Source organism: Solanum lycopersicum, chromosome 1 (assembly GCF_036512215.1).
Source record: "Solanum lycopersicum chromosome 1, SLM_r2.1".
NCBI lineage: Eukaryota > Viridiplantae > Streptophyta > Magnoliopsida > Solanales > Solanaceae > Solanum > Solanum lycopersicum.
Genome location: NC_090800.1, coordinates 80,244,956 through 80,266,619, shown reverse-complemented (window position 1 = coordinate 80,266,619; position 21,664 = coordinate 80,244,956). Strand labels below are relative to the sequence as shown.

Genomic DNA, 21,664 nt, shown 5'->3' with positions numbered 1-21,664 from the left:
CATATAGTTTGTTGGGCGATCCACCCCATAAGTGGTTTGTGTATATGCTTTTCCATTTCAGGTTTCTATTTTGAATCAAATGGAATATTATCGAGCCATCCACCTCGTTACAGTTGGAATATTATCGAGCCATCCACCTCGTTACAGTTGGAATATTATCGAGCATCCACCTCGTTACAGTTGGAATATTATCGAGCATCCACCTCGTTAAAGTTGGAATATTATCGAGCATCCACCTCGTTACAGTTGGAATATTATCGAGCATCCACCTCGTTACAGTTGGAATATTATCGAGCATCCACCTCGTTACAGTTGGAATATTATCGAGCCATCCACCTCGTTACAGTTGGAATATTATCGAGCCATCCACCTCGTTACAGTTGGAATATTATCGAGCATCCACCTCGTTACAGTTGGAATATTATCGAGCCATCCACCTCGTTACAGTTGGAATATTATCAAGCCATCCACCTCGTTACAGTTGGAATATTATCGAGCCATCCACCTCGTTACAGTTGGAATATTATCGAGCATCCACCTCGTTACAGTTGGAATATTATCGAGCATCCACCTCGTTACAGTTGGAATATTATCGAGCATCCACTTCGTTACAGTTGGAATATTATCGAGCATCCACCTCGTTACAGTTGGAATTTTATCGAGCATCCACCTCGTTACAGTTGGAATATTATCGAGCCATCCACCTCGTTACAGTTGGATTATTATCGAGCATCCACCTCGTTACAGTTGGAATATTATCGAGCATCCACCTCGTTACAGTTGGAATATTATCGAGTCATCCACCTCGTTACAGTTGGAATATTATCGAGCATCCACCTCGTTACAGTTGGAATATTATCGAGCATCCACCTCGTTACAGTTTGAATATTATCGAGCATCCACCTCGTTACAGTTGGAATATTATCGAGCATCCACCTCGTTACAGTTGGAATATTATCGAGTCATCCACCTCGTTACAGTTGGATAATTATTGAGCTAGCTAGCTCGTTACAAAGAACTCCAAAGAGGAGAAAACTATATTCAAAATCAAAAGTTTTCCTAGAAGCAGGAGGCATTTATATCACTTATGTCAAAGACTTGAGAGTGTGGTTTGTTTATTTCAAACCATTCTCGACGATGTGAAATTTGTAAAAGTGTCTGGCTAGATTCAAAGGTGAATCAAACAGGAATCTCAGCAAAGACTTCACGATTTCTGTAGAGGACGCTATTTGCATTGCGTTATCAAAGCAGGATAATTATTGTCGATCAAGATAATGTATCACCTCAGAAGAGGTGCTTATGCTATTATTATTTTACCATTATCGATCAAGTCGATATATTATTTGGAGATCGCCTTGCCGTTATTATCCACGGGGGCGATATAAATAATCATGCATCGCGAAAGTCATGCATCGTGGAATTTATACTGTTGAAGAATCATGCATCGCGGAATCATGCATCGCGAAATTCATACACTGAAGAATTATGCATTGCGGAAATCATGCATCGCGAAAAAGTCATGCATTGCGAGTCAACAATTATGCACGACGAGAAGAATTCATGCCTCGTCGAAATTTATACATCGCGAGAAGAATTTATACCTCGCTGGAATTTATGCATCGCGAGAAGACTTTATACCTCGCTGGAATTTATGCTCGACGAGAAGAATCAATGCCTCGTCAAATTTATATATCGCGAGAAGACTTTATACCTAGTTTGAATTTATGCACGACGAGAAGATTTCATGCCTCGTCAAATTTATATATCGCGAGAAGACTTTATACCTCGCTTGAATTTATGCACGACGAGAAGATTTCATGCCTCGTCAAATTTATATATCGCGAGAAGGCTTTATACCTCGCTGAAATTTAGACATCGCGAGAAAAGTTCATACCTCACCGAAATTTATGCATCGAGAAGGATCCATGCCTCGTTGAAATTTGCACATCGCGAGAAGATTTCATGCCTCGCTGAAAGTTGCACATTGCGAGAAGATTTCATGCCTCACAGCAATTTACGTATCGCGGGAAGATATTCATGCCCCGCAAGAGGACATACACGGATAAAGAAAGAGCAACCTTTATCCATCGGCCTCAACTGCATCTTTTATTTTGATAAAAAAAAAGAAAAAAAAAGAGCATCGAAGATGGCGACAAAAGAGACATCAATATCGCATAAGCATTCATTTATTTATTTTAGCATCAAATGAAGAGTACATTGAAGATTCTACTGCAAAACACAAGACATAAGCTTTATTTGCTGGATGCCAGACCGATCGAGTCGACGTCGATTTGAGGAGAACAATGAAGTGTCGGCACGGTAAAAAAGACATTGTCTCCCATCCTAATTGCATTTTTAAGCTGACGAGTTTTATCTCAGTCTTTGTCGAGAGCATCCAAAAGGATGAATTCTCCAAAAACCACAGGTGCGGGTGACATCAAAAAGAATGCAGCACAACGTGAAACTTTTCTTAGCAGCGAACTGGGACACAGTCAAAAGAGGAATGTAAAACTCTTAGGACGCGAGCAGAGGAGCGACATCCACCACAATCGAACCACCCTCCCGAGGCATGCGGGTCTTCCTTTAGTTCTGTCAGTTTCAGTCTCGCGTCCGAAGGTTTTGACTTATCGGAAGCAAGTTTCCAATCTGAGTGACAAATGCGCCAAGAGCTTTGGAAATTACATCCGTGTAAGTTCTTGATTATGGGTGTGAAGCGCATCACATTCATGGTTAAGAGGTTGCAAGCCTCCTTTTCATACTCGTTTAGTTTGTCGCTTGTCCAAAACCAAAAGTTATCTAGCATAATAGATTTCTTTTTCCACTGATCGATTCGAACTACACACAGCCTGATTCCGAAGGTTTAAGGATATGTAGGCGGATTCAATGTTGAAAACTCGGCTGTATTCCAACATTCGCTCTCGAATTCTGTTCTCGAGCATTTCGATGCCTTCATAATTCGGTGTCGAGGTGGCTTTTGATTCTTTCAAATCATGCGGTAAATCAAGCTTATCGAACCACAAGTGGCCTGAATTCTCATATAGCCTGAGATATGTAGGAAACCCGTTTGCAAGGGTTCGGCCATAATTCCTAAACTCTTTGTCGAATTCTCCCTTTAGAAAATGAATGGGGTTGGTCAAAATTGGTTCGGTCAATTTCATTTTCCTCGAGTTGCTTGCATCAACCCAAGTAAAATGAGGGACAGTTGTTGACACCCAATTTTGACCCACGTTGGTATTACATAGTTGTGTATATAGCCGGTATATCCTGTGTATATTCGAAACCAACCCAATTCTCAAGCCCAATCCCTTTATTCCTTCCATCAGCCCATTCTATTTAATAATCCTCAACCCAACACATTAACCCCCAGGCCCAATCCCTCAAGCCCAAAATCCCGTTCCAACTCAAATTCCCAGCCCATTTGATATGCCCAGGCGACCCACTAAACTTAAAAATCTAACCCGCCCCGTCCTCGTTTGACCCGACAACCGACCCGGCTTCTCTTCCTCCCCTTCTTCCCCCTTCGCACGACCCAACAGTCCCAATTCCAGAAAAAACAAAAATCACCCAAAAACGGAAACCCTCACGCGACCTCTCCCTCATGCGACCTCTCCCCCCCGCGCGTCTCTCCCCACACTCTCTCCTCCTCTCTTTCCCTCCCTCACGCTGCCAGAACAGCAAACAGAACCCAGAAACGCCAAACCCTTCCCCACGCGACCCCAACAGAAACCGTATTGCCCCCACGCCCTCTCTCCCGTGTCTCTCACGCGAGATACTCTCCCCCACCTCTCTCCCTCTCTCTCTAGCGCGTGGAGGAACGAAATAACCCAACGGACCTCTGCAGCCTCTGCGACGTCTCCCTTTTTCGTACGACTTGCAGTGCAAAACGACACGAATCCGTCCTTGCGATGCGGATTCGAGCCACGCAAGGGCAAAGGGACGATGGAATAATCTTGTCCCTCCACCTCAACTCGATTCCGTTGGGAATCTTGGCATCAAAGTGGCATATTCCTTCAGATGCGGAATTTTGAATTTCAAATTCAAAATGGGCGGAAATCGTCTTACCCGCTCCCTGGAAACCCTAGCTTCACCTATATAAACCCCCACCTCTCTTCAAAACGGGTTTAGCCATTTTTGTTGGATTTTCGGAAATAGAACTCGAACACAAAAGGGTTAGAGATTTTCGGTTATAATTTTGAGGCTTGAGAAACTGTTGGAGGAAGTTTTCTGTTTTCTTTTTCTTCCGTCTCCACACAGAGAGTTTGACCGGAGTGCTGGTTCATCTTTGTTCTCTGTTTTAAAACAGAGCAAATCTCTTGGGGGAAATTTTGAAAACGAAAATTTGAGTTGAAAAAGAAAATCTCGAAAAGATTTGGCTTCTCTTTTTTCTGTTGGTTGGACGTTTTGGAATCTGTCGCAGCCGTGGTTCGCGTGTGGAAGTTCGTCCTCATCCCCTGCTCACCCGTCCCTGTCGCTGCTCCTCAACAGGTAAACACTTTTCGTTATGTAATCTTCTTCCCTTCTCGGGTCCAATGTGGTGGAGGGAGAATAGAAATTTTCCTTCGTGTGTGTTTACCTGTTGTTTTGTTGCTGTTGGGCCGACATTATTGGGTATGTTTGCTAAGATTTGTTTGTTTTTTTTCCTGCGTGCATAACCCACTTGTTCTTGGTTACTTCATTTAAGTAAAACTCTATCCGGATTTTCAATCGTCGTGTTGGTATGTACATATCTGTGGCTTTGGTTTGTAGACTTTGTGTTTTGGTTATCCTTCTCATCTAAATTGAAAGTTTTCCCATGACATAAAAGTATTCTTGTGTGTTTGTTGAAATGCGAAGGTGGTTCTTTCTCCTCTCCCAATAGTTTGTGATGGTCGAGTTAATTTCGAATTTGTTTTTAAGGTTAAACACAGTTTCTGGTTTGTTTGCTGTTGTAAATCCGTTTTATTAATGCGACCTCAAGTTAACGCGACTTAAAGGTTCTCTCGTGACTTATTAGTGTAGTGTCTATGTTAAGGTCGTTTGATTTCCCTGCTGCTAAACTCCCTCGACAGTGTTGTTTATGGGTGCATTTTTGGACATTGAATATGATTCATGTGACCTCGGAATCTGCTTTAGTTTACATAGGTTGTTACATGCCTTGGCTTGAGTTTGCGTTAATGAAATCGACTAGTGTCTTATTCCAGTTTGTTGATGCCCTCTTGTCTTTGTAATAAGTCTTTCTTGTTTCGCTGTCTCATGCCTTTGCGAAGATTCGTTTGCGGTAAATGTATTTATACTTATTTGAGAAGTTCAAGTATCATATCCATGGCATGTCTACCTTGTATTCACTAATGGCAGTAATGTACACCCTTATGCACTTTGACAGATCTATCCATATGTGTATACGCATTGCTTGTTTTTCTTTTCCTCATCTCGTTTGTTGTGAGGTTGTTTTCTCAATATCATTTGGATTTGTTTCTTTTTTTAGTCATTTATTTCCCCTCTAATTCACATCTCCAAGTAGTTCATTTTTTGGTTTTATTTACAATGTTTGCTATTAGTTTATCGTTCAAGGCGCTAATCCATTGTCATTTTATTTGCATGTGAATTTATTGGCGAGTCCCATGGACTTCATTTCCCTCTTTTGCACATCCTCGTTGAGCCGTAAAGGCTCAAAATTTTATTGAGCCATGAGACAGACAGGCAAAATCCGGAATTTCGTGAAGATTGAAGAGAAATCAAAAAATGGATTAGAAGACTTTCTTTATTTTGTTTTGTATTTTATTTTTGTAATGGGCATAAGCCCTCGTTGCTTTTCTTTCTCGTATTTATTTTGTATGTTTAGACTAGGACAGGTACGAAAGAGAAATGGGTCGAAATACCAAAAAACAAGTGGGTCCAACATTCGGTCAAGGCGAACAGAACCGAAGTTGGACCCAAATCTCTCTCTCTCTCTCTCTCTCTCCTTATTACTTGCTTATGTGCGTTGTTTAAAGTATCGTTAGTGTTAGGACTAGAAAACTCCAAATCTCCTTCGAAACGCCTTTCTATTTTATCAAGCTAAAACTAAGTCTTAAAACAATGGACGTTTCAAATTCACTAGTTCGTTTAGAGTTTAAAATTTAAAAAGTTTAACTTTAAAAGAATCTCAAAAACAATAAGTATTTCAACTTTTAGATTTGTCCAAATAAAACTCTAATAAAGGTTCAACTTCAAAATCGCAAAAAATATAAAATAGTCAAATAGTTAATCGTTGGAAAACCGTAAGTTAGCGGAGTATCTTAGGTGCCTTACACCTTCCTAAGACACTAATAAGAATCCCGAACCCCCTAAAATATTTTCAAAACGATTTTTTCTGTTTAAATTGTTTTGAGAATGAGTTTTCTTAATTTTTCTTAAAAATTAAGTGTCGACTCCTAAAAGTCGAAAATACTTCTAAAAATAAACAAACTCTTTTCGATAAACACCTCCACCTCTCTTTCTCTCACCCTCATTGTTCTTTCCTGCTTTCTTCTTTTTTCTTATATCGATTTTTGTCTCAAATATCTCGAAGAAGTTTCATTTACAATGATAAAAAAAAATATGAATAGATTTTTTTGGGCAAAAGTCTGTTAATTTTTTTTCAATTCTAATAAATAATTTTTTAATGTATAAAAGATGAAGACAATGTGTGAAAATTTTAATGCTATTGAGATGAAAGAGAATGCTTATAACTTGTATATAGCTTGAATAGATAACAATGGTGTGTCATTGTAGCTCCATGGAAGAGAAGAAAGAGATGGAGCGACACCAACTCCATGGAAAATCAGAAATGAGTTTCTGAAGAAGGAGGAAGAAAGTGAGGAGGGTGGAGGCTTTAATTAAAAATAATTTTTTTTAAATTTTTTAAAATACTTTATGAATTAATTATATAAAGGTTTTAAAAAAAATTAAATGTAATGCCACGTGTCATTATATTATTGGTAAAATTAATATGAATTCGCGTTTGAGACACACTCGTTTTAAATTTTCAATTGATTGTCAGTTTGTGTCAAATATGTATAATTTTTTTAAGGTTTAAGTGTTCAATAGGTACATTGCTTAGTTGTGTTTAAGTGAAATATGAGGACAACTTTAAGTGGCTATGGATGACTTGGCCAAATAATAATTAGCAAACTATATAATTGTGGAGCGTAATTAAACTATTTTTGAGTGACTAAATGTAAAAATCCTTTTTTTAATATAGTATAATATAATCAAATAAATAAATATGAAATATAAAAAATATACTAAATTGAATATTCTCGGTTGAAGGTATTATAATAATTTAACATTTAAATTTGAAAATTCATCATTTTAAGGTTGTGTGTGAATATACATGTATGAATTCTTTTTTTTTAAAAATTATTCTTGTCAATGATTTATAATTAATGACTAATAATTAGATTTAGATTTTCAAAGCATATAATTTTATATAAAGAAATATATAGCTCAATATCGGCCAAGTAAACTGAAAATGGAGAACAAATGCCACATATAAAAGTTAGAAGATCAGATATCCCAGATTTTCATGTTCCTTTCTATTTTCTTTCTGATAATGTATAAATATCCTATACCATTAGATTAAATTGACATGTAACAAGTATCTACGCATGACAAGTCTTTTCAAAAATATTTAAAAATGAAATAAAATATTCCATAAATATAATATAATTTGAAGTAATTTTAATGTCAACATGAACCAAAAGGTTTAATTAATGATCAGTAAAGTAGGTAAGAATTATACTAAAATTTTAGGTTTTATTTCTAATGAATACAGCTAAAAAAATAGTACTATTTTTGCTCATTTCGTTCTATTTGTTCAAATCTTGACAATTGAAGTTATTTAATTCGATTGTAGTACATGTCACTTAAAACTCGTGGAAGAATGATATAATTTTGACATACATGGCATACTTAGATATCGTACACTTGTATATGCAAGAAAAAATGTGAACAAACACACAGTAGATAAAGTTGATGATAATTAGTTACGGCATCTAATGATTGTGCAATATAATAGGAGTATAACTTTTAATTTTTATTTTTTATGTGTGGTACTTTTCAATTTTAATCTACAGCAAAAATACCCTCCGCCCACAAGAATGACTTTAAAAGATCCCCTTTTATTATACAAATACACATATCTTCCAATCAACAACTCTTCTTTCCTTTTCTCATCCATGGACCTCTTTCTCTTTCAAATTCACTGTCTTCTTATCTCTATGAAAAAAAAATGCATTAAATTTATATGTATATACTAACCCTCTCTCTTCTTGTTTTTCATGTCTGAAAAGTCTCCTCCCTCCTCACCCACATAATATGTATAGGTTGAATATGACTTAAAGTTATAGCCAACTGTCAAACACATTTATTTTTCTTATATCTACCCTTATTCCATCTATTATCTTCTCTCCAACACCAAAATTTTGAGAGAATAATAATAATAATAATAATAATAATATATTGTTGTTTTGATTCATTCATCACCAAGAAGAACACCTCCCTCTTATTTACCTTCGATATGAATCAGTGTGTACCGAGTTGGGACCTCGATGACTCTACCGTTCCTAGAAAAAATCTTATACAAACTCAATCCAATTCATTAGCCGTTGATGTCCCCTCGTATATACTCTCTATTACTCTTTCACAATAATTATTACTTTTATTTTATATTTACTGACTCAAAATTCTGAATTCGCAGATTAGATTATGAAGTAGCGGAGCTAACGTGGGAAAATGGGCAGTTAGCAATGCATGGGTTAGGGCCTCCACGGGCTAATAATAAGCCCATATCGAGCTACGGTGGCACCCTTGAATCTATAGTGAACCAAGCCACCCGTTGCAACGACGACGTTCCTCTTCATCTCCACGGGAAGTCCACCGTGGACAGGAACAAACAGAGTGGAGATGAGGTGGTTCCTTGGTTCAACAACCACAACGCGGTTGCTTACGCTCCTCCGGCAACCGGTTTAGTCGCAATGACTAAGGATGCGTTGGTGCCGTGTTCGAGGAACACCTCAAATTCGGACAACCAACGATCCGTGCACGTGCCAGGGATTGACGGCTCCACCCACGTGGGGTCGTGTAGTGGCGCCACAAACAGTAGAGACTGGACGGTGGCGCCACGCATGAGAGTACGGCCCACAAGACGTGAGTGGAGTAGCCGTGCGGATATGATTAGTGTAAGTGGAAGTGAAACGTGCGGAGGAGATAGCCGCCAATTAACGGTTGACACGTTTGATAGAGAATTTGGTACGACAATGTACACTTCTACGTCGATGGGGTCACCGGAAAACACCAGCTCCGACAAGCAGTGCACCAATAGGACGGGGGACGATCACGATTCCGTTTGCCACAGCAGAGATCAGGTTTATACCAATTTATTTTACACTTCTCTATATTTGATACTCCATATGTCCCGATTTACATGACACTTTTTATATTTTCAGAATCAAATAGTTTAAATTTGATCGAAATTATATTTATAAATTACGTAAAAATTATTATGAGTCACAACAATTGATAATTTAAAATGTTTATAAGATATATAAAAAATTTATGATTAAAAATAAACTTATTTAACTCTTAAAATTCAAAAAATAACGTATAAAATTAAACGAAAGCAATATCAAATAAACCTTTTTTAACCATAAATTTACAAATATCTTTTAAATAATGTCAACGGGTGCCACCAATGATATTTTTTATATTAAATATGTAAATTTTATTGATATTTATAATTAAAATTAAATTATTTAATTATTATAATTTGAACTATGAACATAAATTGAGATGTAAAAACTTAGATTTTTATCATTAAGAAAATCAAATGATAAAAAACAGAAGTCATGCAACATCTCATGTTATTATTTTATTATTAAGAATATTTAGAAATTATTTTCAGACAATACGGTAAAAGTTAAAATCGTATAATAGGGCCATATATTATATATAATATAAAAATGAAATGCATGTTTTTCAGCTGAGACGTGACATAATTTTATTTTAAAAACTTATATAATATTACTAATATTTGTGATTATTTATTAACCGACAGAAGGAAGGAGGTGATGATGAGGATGACAATGACAACAAAAAAGGGTCTAAAAACTCCTCATCTTCTACAAAGAGGAAGAGGGCAGCCGCCATCCACAACCAGTCTGAACGAGTAAGGGCATGTTTGGACATGAATTTGTTTTTTTTTTCTTCAAAATATTGTGTTAGATTTTGAAGATGATTGAAAAATTGGTGAAGTCTATATATATTTTTTTATCGCTTTTTAAAAATAAAATACATATTTGAAAATAGCTCAAAATTTTTAATATCATCTATACGTGTCAAATATTATTTTTTCAAAAAAAATCACTCAATTCATGTCCAAACGCCTGTTAAAAATCTCTCTTTTGTGGTCTTTGTTCAAAAAAAAAAAATAGAATGTGATATTATGAATTAATTATGTTTTTTTTAATATCTCTAGAAAAGAAGAGACAAGATTAATCAAAGGATGAAGACACTGCAGAAGTTGGTTCCAAATTCGAGTAAGGTAATGGGAATTTAAATATTATTAAGTATTTTCACATGTGTTATTATTTATTTATTTTTGCATAAAAGGAATAATCTAGTATCTGTGGTTATTCACCTATTTAAACTTTACCATTAAATAGAGTGTCTAGCTATCCTCAAGTTATCGCAATTAATATAAAAAGATTTTAAAAAATTATTTTGTTTTGTTTTTTCCGCAAGTATTGTTACTGGTAGAAAAGTGTCTTAATTTTATTATCCCTTAGGGGAAAAAGGTTACTTAAAAAAATCAACGATTTGAATGGAAGTGTCAGTGAAGATTGGCTATAAGCGAGCAGCTTTAAGATAGAAAACAAAAAGGTACAATAGTAGATGTGTTCAAATAATGGGAGTTGGAGACAATTTAGTGGTAAGTGGTCCAATACTTTTTGAAAGGGCAACAAATTAAATATGGAAGTGAATATCTAGGAGAAGTAACAAAATTGTAATGATCTAAGTCCACATAAATATTGTGGTGAGGGAGACAAATCGACAAATGTTTGTTGGTTGAGAAGACAATCTTATTTAACCACATAAATCCAACCTTGGGGGCCTTAAACCAATAGTACAAAGCCTCTTTGTGGTTGTCTTAGACTTCAATCACTTGTGCTGAGCTTTCTACAGTTACTTCTTTTTATAAACTACTTACATATTTCGTACTTCCTCAGTCTCTGTTTAATTTGTGAAATAACAAACATATTAAGATATCAATTATTATCATATGTTAGTTATAATTTTATTCTTAACTTAAAAGATTATGCAATCCCCAAATTTAATAAATGTATTTTTTTATTTCAAAAAACATGCATTTCAACTTTGTAGTACTAGAAATTTTTTTAAATTAAATAAGAGCATATTAGGAAAAAAATTATTGTCCTTTCTTGATTTGTTAAAATGGACAAGTAAATAGGAATAAATATAAAAAATATAAACAAGTAAATAGGGACATAAGGAGTATTATCTATTTTGAGATTCGACTTATTCAGATTCTTATTACATAAGGTCTGTTAAGAGAAAAGTATTTCCTATTAATATTTTTTTTTTAATTTTAAAGTTAAAATTCTGAGATTTCTAAATAATAAAGTATGAAGAAATCATATACACTTCATCATATCTTTGGGTCGTCAACATTTGATGTGTATAATTTTTTCTTATTAAAGTGAAACAACTAGAACCAAAAGAAATTTACTTCGACGAAAAGAGAACTTCAAAAAATAAATAGAAACAACCAAAAGCAAACAATGTGTCTTTCATATGTTACATAAATAATAATGATGGCATTTATGATACCCTTGTACTTTATTTGGGGGTGGATATATGTAACAATTAAATCATAACTAATGTCTATATATCTCATTATGTTGTTTCTCTAGGGCTTTGTAAATCTATTAATCATGTTCATACTTGTCATAATGTTTGGTTGGAAATAGAATTTGTACCACCATTAAAATGTGCGGTGGTAATGGAATGGTTGAAATTTGTTTAGCCCTACCTAGAATTTTAGGTGGATATGACTTTTAGAAATGAAGCTCGCATAAAAAGTATAAATTTAATAGTTCCACTTTGGTCCTACTGCGCGTGTGATAAATTTTAAATTTTGAATTCGTCTTTGTGTCAGCAGACAGATAAAGCATCAATGCTAGACGAAGTGATAGAATATTTGAAGCAACTTCAAGCTCAAGTGCACATGATGAGTCGGATGAACATGTCACCAGCCATGATGTTACCATTGGCTATGCAACAACAATTACAAATGTCTATGATGGGTATGGGTATGGGTATGGGTATGGGCATGGGAGTTGCCGGAGTTTTTGATATCAACAACCTTAGCCGCCCCAATATCCCCGGACTTCCTTCCTTTCTCCACCCTTCTGCCGCCTTCATGCAGCCTATAACCTCCTGGGATAACTCAAACTCCGCGCCTTCTCCTCCCTCTGCTGCTATGCCTGATCCTTTAGCTGCCTTACTCGCTTGCCAATCACAGGTAATTTAAGTCGTTTGATGCAAAACAAGGTTAAATTAATTATTATACGAGATAAATAATTTCACGATTATCAATTTTATATGGATGCAGCCAATTAACATGGATGCGTATAGTAGGATGGCAGCATTGTACCTGCAATTCCAACAGCCCCCAACTGGCTCTGGCCCTAAAAATTGATAGTGTATATACCATATAGCAATAGTTACTCTCATGTTGTAAACATCTCCTAGTTTTCTTTACGTACGATTGAAATGACTAGGAGACCCTTTTACTTGTTTCGGATTGTCATTTTTGTTAAATACATAAGTTTGTTACAACTCTGTATTTCAAATTTCATCTCAGAAGTTGAATAGACTGTTACCTTTGTGAAGTGGACAAGTATATATGTAAATATTGAGATCTTTATGATCTATACTTCATTGCTAGTCAATAGTATAGTGAGTATAAACAATTATTGATATTTGATTACGTGAAACTTTTAAATTAAGTATCTTTTCCATGCATGGATACTGAATTACATTTTTTTTATTTTTCTTACACTAGATGCCTCCAAATGAGCAAGTGGTTTCGTTAACTTTTATCGTTTTTAAAACGGAGAAAAACATATTCTACATTTAAGTCATCATCTTAGGGCCCTCTTTTTAAATTTTATCTATTCCTTAAGACCCTTATTTCCTTATATTTATATAATAGTTGTGTTATGACTTTTTTTTTGGGGGGGTTTTATATTAACGAACTCTAGCTTTATGAGAGCATTTTGATTTCATAGAAATGAAAAAGAAAAATGTAACACGACCAAATAAAGTAACTAACGTTTAGTTAAATTTGCTTTATGTGGTCGTTCAATCAGAATGGATAAGAGGTTCGTGAAATTGATGATCCAGGTAATGACCTACGGCTCAATAAAGTGGTTGAAATCTTGAGATCTCAGGCCTAAAACTCAAAAAATACTAGGTGATTCTTTTCTTCTTTATATGTCCTAGCTTTGATGGATATAACTATTTGATACTTGTTGTTGGTGGCAGATGAAATGTATACCGTGAAAATAATTGAAGTGCACGAAAATTAATCTGAATACCACGATCATAAAAAAAAAAGATAAAAAGATCACTAGTACAAAAGAAACGAAAAGAATGTAGAGAGGAATAAGACTTAGTTAAGAGGGAGATATATATTTTCTAAGTTGATTTTCTTCGCCAATAAATTTAACTTTCACGTAATTTCTTTAATGTTCATGTTTTATGCTAGTGAGAATTTCTACTTGTTTAGAATTTTCTTGGCGTATTCTAAAGGAACGATAAATAAATTATTATGCTTGAAATATAATAAATTGATAAATATTTTAAGAAATGCATATAACCAATAGTAAGTGCAAATTATGAACTAATCAATACTCATTTCTTGATTTCAAAATTGAACAAGTAAAAGTGAACACTTATACATGGGCAAGCAAAAATAGACATAAGAATAAATATATTTTTATTTATAAAAAAATTGATTTAAGAGAACATTAAATATATATGCATACTGACAAATTAACTTATTTTTTTTAAAAGACGTGAAACCTTCAATTAGTTTTTAAGAGACGTAAAACCTAAACGAAGAGAGTACTTAATATTTTAGAAATAAATTGCCTTTCCCCTTAAATTCAGAACAATATAATACCCAACTCATTGTTTTACTCAAAACAAAGCAAATCAGTGTACTTATAATTACCCCCCAAAAAAAAATCAATTAAGGTCTTATAAAACTGGCAATTGATCCACTTGGTGGTTGGATTATTTTCCTAACTATTCTTTTCTCGACTTTCATGAAAAATTTTCAAATCAAATATATATATATATACACTCTTAGTATATATCAAATTTTACCTTTTTTAGTGGTAATTTTTTTTCTAAAATGAAAAATAAAGGCCAACTAGGATAAACCTGACCAGTCATACTTACTGTATTTGACCTAAAGCTTTTAGATTTTCATAAGACAAGAGACACGAAAAACATGCAATGTTTGCTAAAAGTTGTACATCGAAATGATTGGAATTTTTTACAAGTCGTGTCAAACTTAGGTTAAAGGACTAGCTCACTACTAGTTAAAAATAAAAGCAAATATAAAATTTAAATTTATATGTTATAACAATAATTTTTATAATTGTGTTTTATAGGAAATTTTATGTTTGCTATGGAACATCAGATTATATAACTCGCTGACTTCTTTTCAGATTTGTATAATTTTACTTGCAGCCGTTTGTATAAATCGTTGTCAGCCTCTCAATTCAATTTTATGTGTTTGGATATCTGCATAAACAATTGAATCAAACAAGACGTTTGTATATTAAATACCTCCCACAATAATTGGTAAAAGCATATGTTCTTTTTGTTGTGCTTTTCAATTGAATATGTATATATGTGTAATATGTATATAATAAAAATTTGTATTAATTGTATCTGTATCTGTATAAGAAGATTCATGATTTTTTTTCTTTTTTTAATATACGGCTATTTGCCTGAAGCAGATGCTATTTAATTGTACACTCTATATCTGAATTCTATCAGTTTTATAACAAAAGCCGAACAAGCAGTCATTTTTTTGTCATTTTGCTCAGAAAAATTGCTATAGCAATTTATATAAAACAATACATACGAATTGAAAATAAAGTAAACTATAGTTATAATATTTAATTTAAATTAATAATTTTCTATTATATATAATTTTTTCTATAAAAATTGGTGATCATTAAACATCATCATGCATAGATGATAACATCGAGCCACATAGTAAAACGGAAATAAACCGTCTACTTATAATTTGATCTCAATTGATAATTATTTTTTTAATTGTAAATATGTGTAAAATATTAAAGTTATATTAAGTAAACACATATATTTCATGTATTATAATATATTTATACACTGCGTAGGACGTGCATTGTTACATAAGACGCAACATGAAATACGTATATTTACTTGCTTAATTTTATGCAAGTTAAGTATATAATTATTTAAAATAGAATTAAAAAGCATGTATACATATTAAGCTAAAAATATAAAACCAACTTCACTGTAATTTCTATAAGTACTCTAAAACAATTAAATTCTCAGTATTATATTCTCTATTCATGTTTAAAAATCTCACCCTGTAAAAAATAATTTTTCTTATTATATCATCACCTCTAACTATTCTAAGTCATCTTACTCATTTCATATAATAAAAAATTAATACTAATAAAAAGATGAAATAAATATAAATAATATATTATTTTTTAATTTTTTATAATTTCATAGATAAAAATAAATGTTTATTTGTATATATTAAGTATAAGTACAAATGGCAGGAGGGAATAGAACCAAAGATATTTGTTGGTCCTACATGTTTGATGACTGCTTTGGAACCACAAATTTGTGGGAGGAATCATTTGACTTGTGGCTTTCTACAATTCATATTATTGCTGCTTTCTCTTTTCCCTTTTTATTCCAATGATGATAAGTATGATAAAGAATCCAATTTTTTTTACTTCTATTATTTTTCAGAATTAATTGTATTTAATATTTTATTGTTCTAGCAAAGCATCCGCGGACTTACCTTAGTTCAAAGGGTGTTGCATAACATTATTTTGTCAAAAAATTACGTTATATAAAATGGTTAAATTTTAGTTTTATAAACATTAAAATATAAATTGACACATTTTTGAACAAATTAAAAGTTTAGTCTATTGATTAGGGTTTATAAACACTACAAGGTCGTGTGCTCAAGCCCTGCTAACTAATGAAGGTCCTTGACTAAAATTTAGTAAAATTATCACACAAATTGATATTTCTAAAGTTTGATATCATAAATTTATGGTGCATCCACCATTGGGCATTCCAAATGAGAGGAGAATGTAGGGAACGCTTGGTGTGTGGCATTACCACATATCCCTTTATTAAATATCTTTGCATCTAATTGTCTTCTCTTGTTGGTTATGTCATTTCATTCAGTATAAGAATAACACAAGTACTATATCAAACTTATCCTCAATTTCTAAGTTTTAATTTATTGCCAGGGTCCCACTTTTAATTCCTCTTTGATTGGAATGCTCAACATTCAACTATTGTAAAAAAGTTGTACTACTTCAAAAAAGAAAAAACTTAACAAGAAAAAAGGGTTGATTTATTTGGGTTAAGAGTATTAAGATATAAATTAGATATATGTGTATTAATAATATAATGATTATTTATGTACTAGATAGTAATTACTGATGCAATTTTTTTTAGTTATTTTTATATCTTAATTTATGCCGCGCGTCTTTTAATTCTTTTAAAAGAGAATGTCATTTATTTATGATTTCAAATATTGTGAACTTATTCATGCCTTGCAATATCAACGCAACAAAATTAAGACTATCTTGTGTTGAAGGTTAATTATAATTTTCCATTAATGAAAGGAATCCCTTTCGACTTGTTGTGTCAGTTAACTATCGAAGTTCTTTTGATTTGTCATGTCACTTAACTAGCTACAGAAGCTCTTTTGACTTGTCATGTTACTTAAATTCAATTTTTTTTTTTATCCTTGATAAAATAATTTATACTCATACAACTAGTTAATATTAATGTGGTTTAGACCACTAATTTCAAAAGATTTTTTTCTTTTTTTAAAAAAGAAAACTTTGTGACTAATTAAACAATGACACAAATAAAAACAGAGGCTATTAGTTATTAATTCTTCTATGTTGTATATAATAATATGTAAATTCACTCATAATTATATATATGTATTTAGGTATGCAACTTTCACATATAGCCACTAAAAAATAGTCTAATTACTCTCCATACCTATAGTTTAATAATTACAATTCTTAGCTATATGTTATAGGGAGGACAGAGGTGAGCGAGAGTGGGAGAGAGAGGAGAGAGGAGAGCAAAAAGTGGAAGAAAGGTGAATTGTATATGTATATTGGTTAGATAATTGTATATTATACATATGTATTTGTATATATAGCAAGCGACATTGGGAGAGACAGAAGAAGGTGAGCGAGATTGGGAGAGGGAGGAGAGAGGCGAGTGAGAGAGGGCTGAGAGTGGGAGAGAGGTGAATTGTATATGTATATTGGTTAGATAATCGTATATTATACATATGCATTTGTATAAAAAGCAAGCGAAATTGGGAGGGAGAGAGGCGAGAGAGAGAGGGCAGAGTGTGAGAGAGATGTGGATTGTATAAGTATTGATTAGATAATTGTATATTATACATATTTATTTGTATATTCTGGCGAATTATACATATACAAATGTGGCTAATTATACAAACTCGAAGTCAGCCTACATAATTAATGTATGATGTTAGTCGTGAGTGATAATTACAACAAATTATAACTATGATGAGTAATTAAATATTATAAGTCTGCTTAACCGTGTAATTTTCCTTAAAAAAAATATGAACCAAATCTTGTATATATTAGCAATGTTATATCTTATGTGAAAAAAGAAAAAGATATTAAATTTATCATATAATTTATACTAGATTCTACGTAAAGATCATTATTTTTCCCTATTTATAACTAAGTTCACAAATTATGCTAATTTAAAACTTGAATTCTTGTGTATCAGTAACCAAATGGCTCCTAAGAAGGTAGAAACACCTATTAATTATATATAGTAGATATTTTCCTCTTTTTAAATTTATGATATCTTGCATCTCTATTCTATTTTGTTGGCCATTATATATTTTTCAGTAACCTACACTTCATATATAATTGTATGATTTTTTTACCCTTGCAAGATATTATTCTCTTTTTATATTTATACAACTTTAAGATTTTGTTCCCTAAAAATGAGTAACAAGATATATACGAATATTCGATTCTTTTTATATTTAAAATTCTTTGTTCATATTCGATGGGGAACCAATGAGTCCCCAAAACTTTAGTATGTTTATCCATATATTGTCCCTCAACCAGGGTCCAGGAATAATTTATTTCTTTTTTCTAAACACGATCTCCTTTGCATATAGGGATTAATTTATTCAACAATTTTCTTTACTTTTTAAACCTTTTTTTTTTTTTGTTGAATCCTTTTGATTCCATCTTATTAAATGTTAAAAAATGTTGATTATATAACAAATTTCCATTCCTAATAAATTGTGTTATACAATTGGGAAAAGGTTAAAATAATAATAATAATAATATGTGTTATACACAATTGGGAAAGATTTTTTAAAAAAATTTTGCGGTGAACGTGGATCGAACACGTGACCTTCAGATCTTCAGTCTGACGCTCTCCCAACTGAACTAACCCCGCTTGTTATTCAAAATTCAGTTTAATATTTATTGATAAATAAATTAGAAACATTGCACTAAAAAGTTAAAAAGAAGATTGTATATTTGTATTATGCGAGTCCAAAGCTTAAAAGGTAATTTTTTTTTAATCAAAATCCAAAAGGGTACATCAATTTTTTTTTTAACTAAAAGAGCAAAATCGCTACTGACGTAGCGATTTTGTTTTCACGCCGTTAATTGAGAAGCTCAAAATCATTGACTTACCAGCGATTTGTTCATATTGTCTTTTCCTTTTTTTTTTTTTAGAGAAAATCACTGTCCATGCAGCATTTTGATGATTTTTCTTCTTAAAAAATTAAAATCGCTGCAACTGCAGTGTTTTTATTAAAAGCAATTATTTTTTTTTTAAATCACTGCCTAAAAAGCGATTTTGGTGGAAATCGCTTCATTAGCAGCGATTTCTGTTGAATTTTTTTCTTCTTTTTTTGAAAAGGTACCGCCTTGGCTAAAAATGCTGCAAATGTAACCATTTTATAAAAAATAAAATAATTTCAATTTTTAAAAAAATAATAAAATCATTTAGTGAAATTTTTACTAAGAATTGTAATGCGATTTTTATTTTGACCAAAATAAAAAAAAATCACCAACATTTAATACGGCTTTTTTAAAAAAATAATTGGCAACGATATTCTTTTTTTACCAAAAGTAATTTTTTCTATTAATTTTTTTTTATAAAAACATTTATTTAAATTATTTTAAAAAAAATATTCACCAACATTATATAATTTTTTAAAAATAATTCTGCCAAAGCAACAATCTTTGAAAAGACAAAAAAAACATTTTCGCATATCGTTGCCCATGCAGCGAATTACTAAAATATAAAAAAAATTCCACTAAAATCGCTGCCGAAGCAGTGATTTTCAAATTTTTTTATAATAAAAATGTTATTGTCACAACGATTTTAATTTTTTAGACGATAAAATTCGTCAAAAACGCTGAATGGACAGCAATTTTCTATAAAAAAGAAAAAAATAAAATGAACAAAATTGCTGATTTTTAACGGCGTTAAAACAAAATCGCCGCGTCAGTAGCGATTTTGACCTTTTGATTAAAAAAAAATAAGATACCCCTTTAAAGAAGGAAAGTTGGACAAAATTTTTTCTTAGCAAGTCATAACAACATCACTGGTAAAATTACATTTTGACATATTATTATTGTTATAAGTTATTAACATAATGTTCCCTTGTACTTAGAATTGTTTCATTTTAACTCAATTCGTCATTCTCTTGCTATATTAAAATAGTGATAATTATACAAGTAATACATACACATATGAAATATTAAAAGTTGTTAATTCTGGATGTACAACAAAAATGAAAAAGATGGGAAAGGCCGAGCATTTTTTTATAATTTACTAAACACTAATAGTAAAAATTAGTAAAAGAAGTTTAGAAATTTTGTGGTATAAATTGTTGTCATTCAGATACACCTCATTCTTCTGGATACATCACATTTGATACATTACACAATTAGTTTGTTGAGATTAAAAAGGAAATTTTACATAAAATTAAAATTTTACATAAGATAAATAGGGTTTGATAATTTGTAGTGATATATACAAAAAAGTCAGAGAAACAATGGAAAATGAGGGATTTTTGTGCACGTTGTGAACAATGATGGATGAAATTATGTAGTTCTGACTTAAAAAAAACATACACCCGTCGCTAATTTCAATATAAAGAAATGTCTTACGAACATGATTTCGCTTTATTGAAATGGAAAAGCCTAGAACCAGATGAATATTTATGTGATTTATATAGAACAAAGACAATGTTGAATATTTATAACATACCTATACATTCTTTATCAGATGTAATTGAATGGATGATATCACAGGCTGATGAAGTATTGTTCACGATAATCAAGAGACCTCATGGTAGGCCAAAGAAGAAGTCTTGCGAAAAAAATATTGAAAGAGTTATTCAGGACTAAGGAAAACAATACAAATAGTATTTATCGAATTGCAGGTCACAATAGACGTTTATGTAGAAATAAAGATTTTATACAAACTAAATTTTAGCTCTCCTCTTCACATTCTCTATTTCTCTCTTAAACTATTGAATGCCTACATTAATAGTGTAACGACATGATTTCATCGTTACACTACCAATGATTTAGTCTGCGAGTACATATCCTTTAGTAGTTTAACGACATGATTTCATCGTTAAGGTAGTCAATAGAAAAGATAGGTGCAAGAAAACATTTTTTTTTTGTAATAACTTGAAATTTCCTTGGTTAGCCCAGATTTGAACGAAATCAGAGTTATTAAGGTTTCGGCAAATCTGATAACAATCGGGTGATTTAAATATGATTTTTATTAAAAGAGTAGATAGCTAACGCATTAGTATATCCGTACGACTTTTCATTATTGAATTTGACGGGTATTTCTGAATGTCGCTGGTTGAAGGTATGTTGTAAATGAGGGTTTTCGAATTCGTTAAATAACTCAATGTTTCGTACAAGCTACTTTGGCAGAGATTTTGATTGTTCTTGTGGGGCAGCTGAAGCAGGGTGAGTGACGTTGTGGCTGTCCAAACGCGACTTAAAAGTCGTAAATAAATCCCAAAAACGTATTTCTCTATTTAGCATACAAGAAAATTGTGGGTCTCATAATTAATGAAAAAAAATTGAAATTTTAATAGCTCACATAATTACATGTCAAAATCTCAATTTAAAGTAATTCAAAAAATATCACTTGTTTCAAAAACCTAAATTACAGTCCATACCCACCTCCCCTCCCCTTTTCCACATTTTATTCTGTTTGTCCTATCATTAAATTCTCTTTTTTAGTTATTTTTCTTATATAAATTTAA

General features: G+C 32.3%; 1 protein-coding gene and 1 non-coding gene across 2 annotated transcripts; one reads left to right on the top strand and one right to left on the bottom strand.

The window, feature by feature from the left end:
• The first annotated feature begins 8,135 nt into the window (after positions 1-8,135).
• Positions 8,136-12,953, top strand: LOC101268226 (transcription factor UNE10). Its single transcript, XM_004229733.5, has 6 exons — positions 8,136-8,619; positions 8,699-9,365; positions 10,055-10,165; positions 10,475-10,540; positions 12,179-12,541; positions 12,632-12,953. Exons 1-6 carry the CDS (start codon positions 8,519-8,521, stop codon positions 12,716-12,718), a joined length of 1,395 nt encoding a protein of 464 aa, XP_004229781.1. The 5' UTR covers positions 8,136-8,518; the 3' UTR covers positions 12,719-12,953.
• A 5,787-nt stretch (positions 12,954-18,740) lies between these two features.
• On the bottom strand, positions 18,741-18,813 carry TRNAF-GAA (transfer RNA phenylalanine (anticodon GAA)). The gene has a single exon. It is a non-coding gene; the product is annotated as a tRNA-Phe (tRNA).
• Positions 18,814-21,664: the final 2,851 nt, after the last annotated feature.